The sequence below is a fragment of the Cnephaeus nilssonii genome (assembly GCF_951640355.1).
Source record: "Cnephaeus nilssonii genome assembly, chromosome: 13".
Taxonomy (NCBI): domain Eukaryota; kingdom Metazoa; phylum Chordata; class Mammalia; order Chiroptera; family Vespertilionidae; genus Cnephaeus; species Cnephaeus nilssonii.
The window spans coordinates 46902716-46916966 of NC_137084.1; the positions used below are offsets into that span (position 1 = coordinate 46902716).

General features: G+C 44.0%; 2 protein-coding genes across 3 annotated transcripts in view; one reads left to right on the forward strand and one right to left on the reverse strand.

Moving 5' to 3' along the window:
- Positions 1 to 8402, forward strand: part of AAMDC (adipogenesis associated Mth938 domain containing) — a 29154-nt gene extending 20752 nt beyond the window's left edge. Inside the window, exons 4-5 of one of the 2 annotated variants that reach the window (XR_013814376.1) lie at positions 173 to 411; positions 8281 to 8402. Coding sequence is in view for 1 of the 2 variants with exons in the window: in XM_079787586.1 (XP_079643712.1) it covers positions 173 to 313 (141 nt within the window). In the remaining variant the exon portion in view is untranslated. Of the gene's footprint in view, positions 1 to 172; positions 2139 to 8280 lie in introns of those variants that run through there. The other variant, XM_079787586.1, reaches the window with a different exon arrangement.
- Positions 4293 to 14251, reverse strand: part of INTS4 (integrator complex subunit 4) — a 103331-nt gene continuing 93372 nt past the window's right edge. Inside the window, exons 22-23 of the mRNA XM_079787585.1 lie at positions 12433 to 12553; positions 4293 to 8531 (exon numbers count right to left, since the gene is read on the reverse strand). Coding sequence (XP_079643711.1) covers positions 8353 to 8531; positions 12433 to 12553 — 300 coding nt within the window. The 3' untranslated portion in view covers positions 4293 to 8352. The remainder of the gene's footprint in view (positions 8532 to 12432; positions 12554 to 14251) is intronic.

Here is a 14251-nt window from a genome sequence, read left to right on the forward strand (position 1 = left end):
CTTTTTAACTCCCTGGGGCTCATGGCCAAATTTTTTGGACCAGTGACATTCTGGGTGATTGAGGAGTGACACTTGTCCCTGTCTAATTCTGTAGATTATACTTGCTTCACGGCAGAAAGGAAACCCTGGGGACCTTCCCCCACCACTTATTCATCTTTTTCCTTCTTCCCAGGTGCCCCCATCAACCCTGGAGTACCTTGAGAAACAAGGCATTGATGTACGAGTCCTCCAGACAGAGAAGGCCGTGAAGGAGTACAATGCCTTGGCTGCCCAAGGTGTCAAGGTCGGAGGGGTCTTCCATTCCACCTGCTGATGAAGCCTTAAATCAAATCACTGTCCTGGCCAATATGGCTCAGTTGGTTGGAGCATCATCTGTGCACCAGAAGGCTGTGGGTTCATTCCCCAGTTGGGGTGAGTGTGGGAGCCAACTGATTGATCAATATCTCTCTCTAACACTGATGTTTCTATCTCACTCTCCTCTCTCTCTCTTTCTCTTCCTTCTTCTCTAAAATAAAATTTAAAAATAAAATAAATCACTAAGCAATAATGCCTGTGACTACCACTCTTACCACTCTTCACACCAGCCTCCCCAAGTATTATTTTAATTTTTTTAATTGATTTCAGAGAGGGAAGGAGAGGGAGAGGGAGAGAGAAATATCATTGATCAGCTGCCTCCTGAATGCTGCACACTGGGGATTGAGCCCGCAACCTGAGCATGTGCCCTTGACTGGAATCAAACCCAGGACCCTTGAATCCGAATACCAATGTTCTATCCACTGAACTGTGTTTTTTATTTTTAAAAAAAAATATATTTTTACTGATTTCAGAGAGGAAGGGAGAGGGAGAGAGAGAGAGAGAAACATTAGTGTTAGAGAGAGATAATGATCAATCAGTTGCCTCCCACACTCACCCCAACTGCCTCGTGCACACCCCCTACTGGGATTTGAGCCGCAACCTGGGTGCATGCCCTGACCGAGAATCGAATCATTACCTCCTGGTTCATAGGTCAATGCTTAATCACTAAGCCACGGTGGCTGGGTGTCAAGCATTTTTGAACAACTGCTCAAGCCAGGTCCTGAACTAGGAAGGCTTTGGGATGCATGGATAACTAAGGCAAAGTTCCTGTCCTTAGTAGGGGAGGGAGACACTGAAAGTTAGGAGAAGAGATGGACAGTTATCAAAGTTTAATAAAATGGTGTTAGGCCAGTTTGAGAAAATAAAGGCAAAAATAAAGGAAAAAAGTTTTTCTTTGAAGGACAAAGAAAAACTTCAGTGCATTAAAATTACATTGCAATTGATGCCTTGGAATGTTTAGCCATCAGGTCAACCAGTATTTATCAAGTATCTTATATGCCGGCACTGCTATAGACTCCTGAGAAACATCATTAAAAGTCTTGTCTTCATGAGTCTTATATTCTAGAGGGGAAAATAAACAAGTAAATGAATAAATGCATAATGTAAGAAGACTGTTGAGAAGAAAATAAAGCAGGATAAGAAGATAGGCATGACTGGGGCTAGTTCAGATATGTAGTCAAGGGAAGTCTCTTTGAGCCATTGGCAGAATCTTGAATTAATTCAGAGAGCACTTCAGTAACAGGAGCTATGTCCTGATAAAACCAGACAACCTAGAGGTCCCAGCTGCCTGTCACTACTTGAGCCAATTAAGCAGAGACAGGTTTGAATCATATATGAGCATTTATTCCAATAATGCCAGCAGTATGGGAGAGGAGGTCACTCACAAATCCTGCTCTACATCCCTCAGCCCCCCATATAGCAGCTGTTTATATTGGGTAGAACAAAGATTACACGGGAAAGTAGGCAAAAGGAATAAGAATGATTATAAAGGTTACAGGTTACAGGCAATTCGGGAGGGACTCCATTGTTTGGGCAACAAGGTTGCTAATCTTTCCATGATAAAATGGGAATGGGCCGGATTCCAAGGTTGACTCCCAAATCCAAGGTTGACTCCCAGGTCCCTGGGGCGTACAACTCCCTGCCAGGTTAGAAAGTGGTTTCTTGAATCAGAACAAAACAATCATGGTTAAGAGAGCATGATTAATATTCCTTACTAGAGGCCCGGTGCATGGTAGGTCCCTCGGCCTGGCCTGTGGTCGGGCAGAAATTGGCTCTCCAACACCCCCTCCCCCCTCCCAGGGGTCTCGGGATTGCCAGAGGGTGCAATCCTGGGTTCAGCAACCTCAGTACTTGGATTCTGGCTAGGAAGGAATTCAGAGCAAGACCCAAACTGTTAGAGAACATTTATTTGGCAAATTAGAGAAGTAGAAGAAGTAATTCCTAGAATGAATGGGTTTAGGAAGCAAGTTATGGAGCTTGCGAGTGAGTGAGGAAGCTAATGGTAATGTGCCTGGGGCAGGGAGGGGAAAGGGAAGGGAAAGGCTACCGGGTCCTCCCTCCTAAGGATTTTAAAGGCGGAGATTTTAGGGGAGGTGCCAGGAAGAGATCTTAATAGAATATTCAGGGATGTGGTCTCCACTGATAGGCCAGCACCAGTGCAGGGGATCATTATTCCGTGCAGCTGATCCTGACGTGAGCTGTGGCTGGTTTTGTTGCTTATCTGGGCCTGGAGCTGAAATACAACTGAGGCCTAGATGTTATCTAGGGAAGAAAGGTCAGGGAGTCCAAACCTCAGGACCAGCGATATGCTAGGGGATGAAAGGTTACCCTGGGGTGAGGCTTTCCACCCTGCTGACCTGTACCTGGCTCATCCTCCTTGCTCTGCTCACACCTAACTGCCTACCACTGTTCTGACTGAACCTAAGCCTCCTCAGACAGTTCTCCCTGGGTCTTCTCCCTCAGTTTGAAATGATGGGGCTGGACTAGGTGACCTTTATAAAGCTTTAGAATGGACAGATAGGACTAGAATGTTATGAGCATCACCTTATTCTTCATTTGTCTGTCCCTCCCCGCTCCCCACCCCCCCAAAGGGTTACAAGTGAGAGATTTGGTGTCAAATAGATTTGACATTGAACTGTGGCTTTCTGCCATTCAGTGGTTGGGCGCTTATTCAATCCTTAGAATGAGACTGTTCTCATCTGTTAGACAGGGGTAATATTAGTACCTGGAGTTATTGTATTAAATGGATAATTCTTAGAAAGTCTTAGCACACTGCCTGGCATGTGGTAAGGACTCAATAAATTGAAGCCATTATTGTCATTATCTTTCTATTAATGGGGCTACTGTGTAAAGCCAGTTCATTTCATTTTATGGAGCCCAAAGGAACTATCTAATCTCTCTCATTTATTCAGTAATTCTCTTTCATGCCCATTTACTAAAAGTCTCTTACTAATTTTCTTATCACCAGTTATTGCTGGGCCCTGGGGGTTCTGGAATTAAGTTGGTTATAGTCTTACCGTCAGGAGTTATGTGAAAGAGACAAACAGACAACAAAGATACAGTGTGTTAACATTATAATAGTTACAAGGGCCAGAGATGGCATACAGGATGGACTAACTTATCCTACCAGGATGGAAAGAAAATTAGGGAAGACTTCATTAAGGACATAACACAAGCTGAGTTTTAAAGAAGGAAAAGATATTCTTTTATTTACCAAATAAATATTTGGCAAGTCTTCAACTAGACAATTACTAGACATGGCATTTGTCACAGCCATACCCAGAATTGCTCCACCACACTCCTGGTTAATTAGTTTCTCTCCATCTAAACAAAATATGTGCTTACCTGAAAGTCCATCATTAAAGTTTTAGTTTAAGACACTGTGTCTGTAGAAGTCTATTGTAGTGCATAGTACCTGGGTGAGAGGAAACACGTAAGACCCACTGCTGTGTCTTCATCTCTTTCTACCATACACCTCAGGAGGCTATAGGAGTGAGATCCTCACACACCTAACACCCAGCCTGGAGGTCCGGGGAGGTCCTGCTCAGTCCCTTTTCTGCCAAAACCAGGCATTTGTCAGAGGACAGGAATTTTCTAGATCTCAGTTCCCTCAGCTCATAAAGCCAGGCACATATATAGCTAAGATGTTTGATAAAATTCAGAGTGATTTTCTATTGATGCAATCCATTTTATTTTATTTTTTGTCAAATATAAGGTGAGACAGCTCCAGTGGGTGCTGAATTAGGCGTGGGTGTAATCAGTGTCCTGTGAGTTGTCTCCACATTAAAGAGAACCTCGTACAAATTCTTCTAAAGACACAGAAGATCTGGAAGTGAGGCTATTAACCTTTTGCACTTGGATGTCAAGTGTGACTCGACACGGTTAGCATTAGAATAAAGGAATCGAGAAAAAAGCGAGTGCAAAGGGTTAAACCTTATATAAACCTGCTAATAAATAGCTCCCACTTCTGAATCTGCTCTTCATGGTCAATGCTGGAAATGTGCAGAACCTGGAGAGATGTTCTTTACTTAGTCCGTGTCTTAATTATAAACCCTTTCATTCAACCTGTAGGTTGCACAGCCCTCACTGCTCACATTTAATTTCTTCTTGTTTGAGTGGTTTCTAAGAGAAGTCTACCAAGTGCTAGGTATGTATCTTTCTTCCCCATAATTCAGGTTTGCTCAAGTCAATCATGTCAAAGCCAAATATAAAATCCTTCCAGAAACTATAATCTCAGGCCTGGCTTTTGCAGGCATGCCATCCTGAAGTTTGCTCTGGATTCTTATATTCATTCATTCTTTCCTTGCCTGGTATGTGCCAGGAGCTGTGCTGGGGATATAACATAGACATCCTTACTATCCAGGTACTTACATACTAGTTGGAAGAAATAGACATATAAATACACAGCGATGATGAAGAAGTTGCAAACTGACACAAATCTATCTGGAGATGTGTTTTGTTTGTTGCAATTTTAACATTTGCTTTAATAAACAAGATTTTTTAAGTTGGGTTTTTACATGAAAATACAGACTTTGGCTTTTTTGGAAGAACTGGAAGATCCGATACCACCAGGCCCACACTTACAAACAACTGTGTGGTGCTGAATAGCAACTGCCTCTCGGATTCTTCAGTCTCTCTTCTCTTCCCCTAAGCCTCTTGACTCCTTTTCCCCCACTTCCTCTTTGGGGTTTTGTTGTGAATATAAAATGAATACTATGACTGAAGAATGTACAGGTGGGAACAAAGAAGCAATCCACCAGGCCCGCAGGAGACACAGAGGTTCTAGAATGAGGCTCAGCCCTGAAAAGTGAGAGGAAAGGAACCACAGGAGACAATTTGAAGAGCACATTCCAGGGCTCAGCAGGTCAAAGGTCTGAGGGAGAGAAAGCACGGTGGGCGCTGGAAACAAGGGCCGGTAATTACAGCTGGGGAAGTACAGAGAAATGTCTGGGACAGGGAGGATGTGGCTGGAGAAGACAGAAGGGCCCGAAGATCCTTCATGGATAGTTTAGACTTTATGCTGGGACCAGAAGTCCACTTAAAGGGTTTTAAGCAGAGGAATGTGTGATGAGGTCTGGGTTTCAGAAAGATTACTCTGACAGCTGTGAGAAGAATGGGCTGAAGGGGTAAGACTGGTGACAAGGAGATCATTAAAGCCAACGCTACATTTTAGGAGATGCCGGTGGCCTGCATCAGGATAGAAATAGTAAGTATAACGAGAAGGAGATTGAGTCAAGACACATTTCCGGAATAGAATCTCAAGGACTTGACAACTCTTTTTCTAGGAGGGTGAGGAAGGAGTCCAAAGTGACACACGGGTTTCTGGCTTTGACTGCCGGGTGCAGCGCAGACTGGCAAAGACAGAACAATAGACTCCTGTGATGAAAACCAGAGTGGACCCAAATCAGGAGGCCTGGGTTTCGGTCTCGGCCTCGGCCTCAGCACTCACTCAGTCCCTCTGGGCTTGCACTTCATTGTAAAACGAAGGCACCACACCAGTGATCTTTATGCTCCCTTCCTGTCTTTGAGTACGTCATTATTTCACTTCAGTGAGAGCGTGTGGAACCAGATGCAGAAATGTCAAGATTCTCATTTCACAGAACCTGAGAATTCAGGGTAAAAGGAATTTAAAAGGTTGAGCCCAACCTTTCATATATTTGAATTCATTTGGAACAAACTTGTCAGGGGCTTGTTCAATCTCTGCTTGAACACATCAGCATGGAGAATCCCTTGTCTCCTAGTGCAGCCCATTCAATGTTTAGTTTTAAAACACTTATCCTGATAGTAAGCCAAAATCTGCCCCTCAGAATAGCTCCATCTTTGGTGAAAAAAATACTGTATTTGTTTTTTTAAGACCTAAAATCAGGTCCTGGCTTTGCCGCTTAGGAGAAAGACATTACCTCAAAGCCTCAGTTTCCCCACCCGTGAAAGGATTTTTATATAACCTGGAAGGATTTTTATAAAAGGAGTACTATATTTGAAAAGAATCCAACATATTCTTTCCTTCAAAGGCTTTCTATCGCTATGGCATAAGGGGCCCAGTCAGCAGCCATGGGTCTGAATGTTGTTCATGCTCCAATCCACAATCATCATTAGATGCTTGTGTCAGGGCCATGGTATTATTCAGCCTGGCGTCACGCTTCATTTTATCTCCAAGGCACGCACTCTTTTCAGGGCATCTATTGTTGTCACACAAGAGCCTACTGATGGCACATCCTTGAGATGTACACAATAGGCGAGCACACTAGGAAGTCAGCTCCCTGGAGATGATCTTTCTTCCCTCAGACCTTCTACAATGATTATGACCTCCTGGAGCCAGACCGCCTGGGTTCAGATTCCAGCTCTGTCCTTTACTAGCTGTGTAACCTCTGCAGTTACTTCTCTGAACTTCAATGGCTTTTATCAAATGAAGAGAATAGTACCTGCTTCATGGGGCAGTTGTGAGGGTTAAATGAGTTAACTCATGTACAGGCTTAAACACTGCCAGGCACACATTAAAGTGCATTAAACCAGCCCTGGCCGATGTGGCTCAGTTGGTTGGAGCTTGTCCTGTGCACAAGGTCATGGATCCCATTCCTTGTCAGGCCATATATCTAGATTGTGGGTTTGTTCCCCAGTTGGGGTGCATACAGGAGGCAACAGATAGATGTTTTTCTCTCACATTGATGTTTCTCTCATTCTCCCTCTCTCTAAAATCAATTAAACAAATATGTGACACCTTAATCAATAAAGAAATTTAAAAAATAAATAAATAAATAAAATCAATTAAAAAATTTTCAAATAAATACATAAATAAAATAGTACATTAAACCAAAAGTCAATCATGCCTGAATTCAAATGCTAACTCTACTTCTGATCTTGCCATTATTTTAATTAGATTTCCAAGTACCAAATATGATCAAGACTGGTCACATATTCAGATTCTATCACGCATTATTTAATTAATCCCATTTAGTACTCCTCGAGGTATCACTGTCTGTATTTTACAGATTAGGAAACAGGAATAGCCCCTCCTAGAAAAAGAGGGCTAAAGATGTGAAGGCTCTTTTCTATATACCCTGTGTGTGCAGCTCAGGTCTTTGGAATCAAGTGGGATCTGAATGAATACAAGCTTTACTAGTTACTGTACAGTTTTCCTACCAGTGGCTTAACCTCTTAAGTCTCACCTGGCTGTTGTGAGGATTATCTGACAGGTAAAGAACATAGCACAGGCCCTCACCCATTAACATCTCTGGAGGACTTACTGTTCTTACACCCAACTGCACCTTTAACTCACGTGCAATTCCAACACTGGAGTCATCAGAGATGTAGTGGGAAGTGGTTTTATTTCTTACACTGGATCCTGCTTTCCCATGATCCTGTTTCTCTTCTAAAATACAGCCCTTTTATTTTATTGTGGGTCTAAGGATAATGGCAGACAAGATCAAGAATCCCCTTCAAGGATGGAAATGATTCATTGTTCCGCTATTCATTCAGTCCTTGGCCCAGCTATTGCCTGAGTTATGGAAGGAGCCTCCCAGGCAGATAATGATGTTGAAGGCCATTCAGGAACTGTCTATGGTGAAAAAGTACAGCTGTGGAAGCGGTTTTGGAGTTGGCTCCACAAACAGACTATTGCTTTAAGAAAAAAGATAACGACTCATAACTGGTTCTTTGGAGGTGGCTGAAAATTGGATCTTTGTTTCACACCCGAGGAATAGAAGCATATGGAGAAAATGTTGAACCTAAACCATACAAATTTCTTTAAGGTCCAGTTGGGTGGTTTCTCAACTTTATTATAGGAAGGGATTGGGGGGTGGGGAGGGAGTAGGGGATAGACTTGGAAGGTTTTTGTTTTCTTAATGCAAAATAATTTATCTTGTGTCTGATACCAGGTGAGAGTCTAAGGGTCACTTGTTTCTCCTTATGCCTATACGCCATTTCCAGGTGACGTCCTCCTGGCTCTGGCTCACTCTGATGCCGAAGAAGGGCTTCAAGGCTACAAAGACTGCTTGTGACTCAGCGCCTTGTGGGCTTGGGCATTATATAAACTTTTACAGACTTGCTGAAGGGGATGGTGCCCTCAATGCTGGTTTCCGCCTGGGCCGATATCTCGCCCCCCTCCATCCAGGGGGATTTTGGGATGCGTGAGTTGGAGTTGTAGGCCAGCAGCAGCCTCACTTCCACCTGGCATGGTTCTGGAATAAAAGACACAAGAAAGCTTCTATGACTGGGCATGGCTGGGAACTGGGGTGAAATGTCATGTAAAAGTAACATCAAAGATGGAAGCAGTAGGGTTTCAAGAACACTTCTTCATCTGTCCACATCCCTCCCTTCCCTCCACCAAACACTTTCCCAACCTACATCCTGTGAGGCTGACCCTCAGGCTGCTTCTTTGCCACCTCCTACTGCTCGGGTCTCTGTAGGCTCCCGCCACAGCTGCTGAGGATCCGAGAGCAAGCTACAAATCTTCCAGAGGGCTCCCAGCCTCCAGACAGAGGCCCACAAGGGCGCATGTGGCCAATCCTCATGCCCAGATAACCATGTTCTTCCTGCACAGCTGACCTCAGGCCGCACACTCCACTGTACCAGTGGAGAGGAAGCCTTTGTTAGGAAATGGTTCTGACAAAAAATTCTCCCCAGTGAATAGGAACATGTTTTAGGGACCTAAAATCATTTCATTAAACCTTCTATTCTTTTCTGATGTGACATTCCGATACGGATCTGGTGCACGCAAGTGGCAGGCCCGTGAAAGTAAGACCTCCCTCAAGTTGCTGACCATTTGGCCGAGGAGACAGAGACAGCTGCGCAGAGCACAGTACATGCTCTAACAGAGTCTGTGAGAAGTACTGGGCAGGGAGCCCAGGACTGCTCTGTACTAAGCACATAACCTCAAGAATTCTCACCCTGCCACACCATGAAATAAACTGTCATAATCCCAAAAAAGTTCCAAGGCTCTGAGAGGTTCTAAGTGACTGCCCAATTCCACACCTGGGCAGTGACAGAATTTGGGCCCAGCTCAAACACGGAAGCAATTAATGTTTCTATTACCATGTGGTTTTAATAAAGAAGGGGGAGAGGGTTTCACAAAAACATAAGAGCAAGTTCAAAGACTAGGAACAGCATGGTCTTGGGATGTCTTTCTTAATTTTGTGTCTGGAGCAAAAAAGTACAAGTGTTAGAGATGAGCCCGAGGCTCAGAAGTGCATTTGGCAGGAATGAGGGCTGGATGGATCTAAATGAACAGGGCAGAGGTCCCAGGACTTCTCAATGACCCCAGACCTCTTCCTAACTTCTCCCTGGAAATGAAAGCAGAGACTGAACTGCCATCCTCCAGGAAAGGCTTACAGGCAGCCAGAGCAACCTCGCCAAGCCCAGAGAGCAGCACCTGAGCATCACCACTGACCAGTGTTCATGTGGTGAGGACACGCCCACTAACTATACCAGCCTTGAGTGTATCTATGAAGCCAGCATTACTCTCTGGTACCAGACCCAGTATCAGCTCCCCACTATGTTTTCCTCTTTTGTCCCAGATGGTTGTTGCCAACCCCTGACCAGAACCCAGCCTTGGCTCACAGCACTTTCAGGAGCCAAACTCAGGACAAACTCTACCTGGTCATTATACCTTCGCTTAAGACTGGGGTAATGCCGAAACCGGTTTGGCTCAGTGGATAGAGTGTCGGCCTGTGGACTGGAAGGTCCCAGGTTCGATTCCGGTCAAGGGCATATACCTTGGTTGCGGGCACATCCCCAGTAGGGGGTGTGCAGGAGGCAGCTGGTCGATGTTTCTCTCTCATCGATGTTTCTAGCTCTCTATCCCTCTCCCTTCCTCCCTGTAAAAATCAATAAAATATATTAAAAAAAAAAAGACTGGTGTAAAACTGACAATTCAAATCACTGCCATCAGAAGAAGAGGGAAAGGAGAGAAAAGAAGAGGGAGGAGACTGGGAGAAAGAGACAAAAGATCATCTGTGACAAATCATGCAACCTACTTGTCATATTCTGGAAGAATATCTCTCTTATGAGGTATCATTCTTATTCCCATCTTATAGATAAGGAAAATAAGATAGAGAGGTAAAATAACTTGCTCAGGGTCACACAGCAAAGGAGATAATTTGGAACCTGGTCTATGTGACTCAAAGCTTCTGACCTGGGAGCACCCTGCCTCCCAGAGGTCAGGCCACTCGTAGAAGCTGTGAGGGACTGGACGGAGGAGCTCCCTACCAACCCGAGAGCCCATCTCCTGGATTAGAAGGAGGCAGAGGTCCATTCAGAATGTTTCACCTTAGTGTCCCAGGTCAGGAGCATGGTATAGTAGAAAAAAAATAAGGGATTTGGGAGTTAGAAAATCTGAGTGGGATCTCAGTACCACCATGGACCAGCTAAGTGGGCCTCCACTTATACACCATAAAATGAAGAATAGATACTAATTACCCCCAGAAAGTTGGTCTAAGGATTCAATGAATTTTAAGTGCACATTTAAAATCCTATATTCAATTTTCATTATTTGTTGAGCGCCTACTATGTTAGGTATCAGGGACACTGGATATAGAAGTATTAAGGATACAGACATAAAAACAATCAAGTTCTCTGCTCTAGAGAAATCTACATTCTAATTGGAGAGAAAGGCAGTAGAAAACATCTAACATTAGTAAGTGCCACACAGAGAATTATAAAAGATTTATAAGAGTGCTTGGGTAGCAACCTCTCAGAGGAAGTAAGTGATCCTAGATGAGGTATAATTCTTCGGGCTCAGGGTAGCCTAGATTGTAGTCCTGGTTCAGGCAATGACTTGCTATATGACCAGGGGCAGGTAAGTACGCCCCCAGGACCTTTCAAGCTCCTTCGAGCTCTAGCATCTGTTCATCAGAAGGGATTAGAATAAGGAATTCTACCTTCCTGTGGGGCTAGAGGTTTGGCAACTAGTACAGAAACATTCCAGGCAGCAAGGTTATGGAATGAGGGATGCTTAGGGAGGCAGGTCCTGGGTGAAAGCATTGCTGGATGCTCCCTCAGGACTAGTGCCAGGCCCAGGGCCACCAGTCCCCCGAGGGGGCTGCCCTGACATTCAACAGCATTTCTTCTTTGTTGAAAACTTTATAAAGTCACCTATAACTAACACTTATAACCTAATACCCCTGATAGAGGGAAACCATTAACAATGGCATTCAATAGTTACTGATGTATTTTAAAATACAGTGAAAGAAAATTCCAGAAAGCATCTAATTTCTAAAATAAACCAAACTTGGTGGCATTAAACACTTTCTCCAGTAATGGCCATGCTTCTGAACCATCTTGAATGATTTAGGAAATACCAGCAAAGCCAATTCTCCCCCACATTTTAGGTTCTATTGACTGAGTCTACTTTTGAAGTTTCCAAAGCAGTATTATGCTTGAAATGTAATGTCACTTGTGTTCTCCCATTTCTTTCTTACGAATTAAAAAACCAACTCTGCAAACTCCCTGTCTTTTCACAAATTATCGAGGCTCTCTTCAGCCGCTGTAAGGGAGGGTAAAGCATGCCTACGTCATATCATCTTATTTTGTGTTACCCCACAAACCAGCCCATGTAGGAGGGGAGGACAGGAACTGCTGTCATTTTACTTGTTTTGGGGAATGAACTGAATTGTTCAGATACAAAAAGAGAATGAATTTAAATGTCTGGTAAGAAATAGAAAACTGTTTAATTTCCAGATAAAGCAATCTCAGAACTAACTAGTAGACTGGGAATTATCATCTTCATTGGAAAGATGAGGAAACGTTCAGAAGGGAGAGTGGCTCGTCCAAGGTTATGCAGCAAGTCAGTGGCAGAGTTAGGACAGGAATGTAAACCTCCCGGCATCCAGCCGAGGGCTCTTTCCAGGAGACTCCATTCTATTGTAGCCTATAAATCATCTGACAAAATCCTGTGCCTCTTGCAGTCAAAGCAATGCAGCAAATTAGTCTAGATGTACCCGGTTCAAGATGTTAAGCTCCCTAAGCAATCAAGTACAACTCTCAGCAGGCCTGATTCAACCATGCGAAGACTCAAATGCCTAAGGGTGGATGTGATCCCCAGGAGCATATTTTTCTGCCCACGCTGGCCCACTGACTCCTCACCTGTCCAGGCAGTGTGGGAGAGATACACCTGAGTGATGAGCCGGTGCCGCCCTGGACCAGGGTTCCGGAAGTCTGCAGGTTTGGGGTGGATCATCTGAGCCTGGCCATCTGGATATAAGACCTAAGAGGTGACAGAAATGAGAAAAAAGAGGCAGAAAGAGCCATGAGCTTTTTTTTTTTTTTTTTTTTTTTTTTATTGATTTTTTTACAGAGAGGAAGGGAGAGGGATAGAGAGTTAGAAACATCGATGAGAGAGAAACATCAATCAGCTGCCTCCTGCGCACCCCCTACTGGGGATGTGCCCGCAACCAAGGTACATGCCCTTGACCGGAATCGAACCTGGAACCTTTCAGTCTGCAGGCCGACGCTCTATCCACTGAGCCAAACCGGTTTCGGCAGAGCCATGAGCTTTTAAGAAAATTTCTGGTGACATCTGTTGTGAACCCCATAACAAGAGGAAAAGAGAGATAAGAGCCCTTACAAAAGACTGCTCCTTGAACAGAGGGCCACAATGCTGACATCTTTAGAGCTCCTGCCCCAGCACAAAGCAGTGTTTGGTAATGTGTCCTGAATCCATGGTGAACAAGTAAGAGGAATAAAGTGTCTCTAATAAAATGTCTTAAATAGGGAAAATATTAATCCTGATAGGAAAAGCCTTCCCAGGAATCCACCAGGATGACTCTCTGCCTCCTGGCTCTGAGTCATTTCGTGGCCCAGCATCCATCACCATCCACCAAGTATTAAGAGTAATTTTGTAGCTGTATTCTCTTCACTAGATTACAAGTAGCTTGTCTGTCTCTTTCTACAGAGACAGTGCTCAATGAAGGGATGGCTCTAATCACTGGCCAGTTTTTCAAATCTCACAAACTGCCAGCGTTCTTTCCTCAGCATCTCAGGGGGCCCCACAGCTGTCTGTGGAAAGGGCCTATTACACTGCACAGTGTACACAGGAACTAAATGAACAAATGAAGTTTACCCTGGAACCACACAGGACCTACACTATGTAAACATACTGATAAGGGCAAAGCAGGGAACTGCACGGGTCTTTCAATTTGAAACTAGGAGGCATATCTCAGCTCCTGCCCCATAACCTCATTTCCTATCTTCTTAGATCTTAGCTCCCCTTTGTACCCTTCTTTTTTAAAGCTTCCACTTACTACTCTATCTCCCGGCCCCAAATCTATTACAAAAAAATGATGCAGTTATCTCAGCTTCCTGATCTTGGTATCTTTAAGGACAATGCTTGGGCTTAATTTTTTTTTGGAATTTTTATAAGATTTTATTTGCACCAAACTGAAAATTGTTGGGAAACAAGATCTGAAATGCTTCCTGGGCTTCATTTTTAAAGGAGGGACAGGGGAGGGCTGAAACAGTAATGAGCATGGGAACAGAATGATAAAGGTAGCAGAATTTCCCAGGTTCTCAGCAAATCTGCCCTGGGTGAAAGGCCCTGACCATTCTGTGAAATGGCCACTGGAAGCCTTCATTCATCCCTCCCAAGGGCAGCTTATAATTCTGTGGCCCAAGTAGGTCAAGGGAAGAAAATGGCCACTATGAATTATATTCTGAATTTCAGAAAACCTAAAAAAATAAAAAAATCCCACCTCCTCTATCATCAGGTGTAATCTAGTAGGCCTGAATTGGGCTTACCGAAGTGTGATTGAATGGAGTTCCTGTACATTCTGCTTTAAAGAGATGATACACATGATTTTAACAGAGAATATAATCGTGACATAATCTCAGTGGTGTTCACTGCTACATCCCTGGCACCTAAAGCACTGCCAGAACAGGAGCCTTGTTCAGGCCCGATGGCTGGACT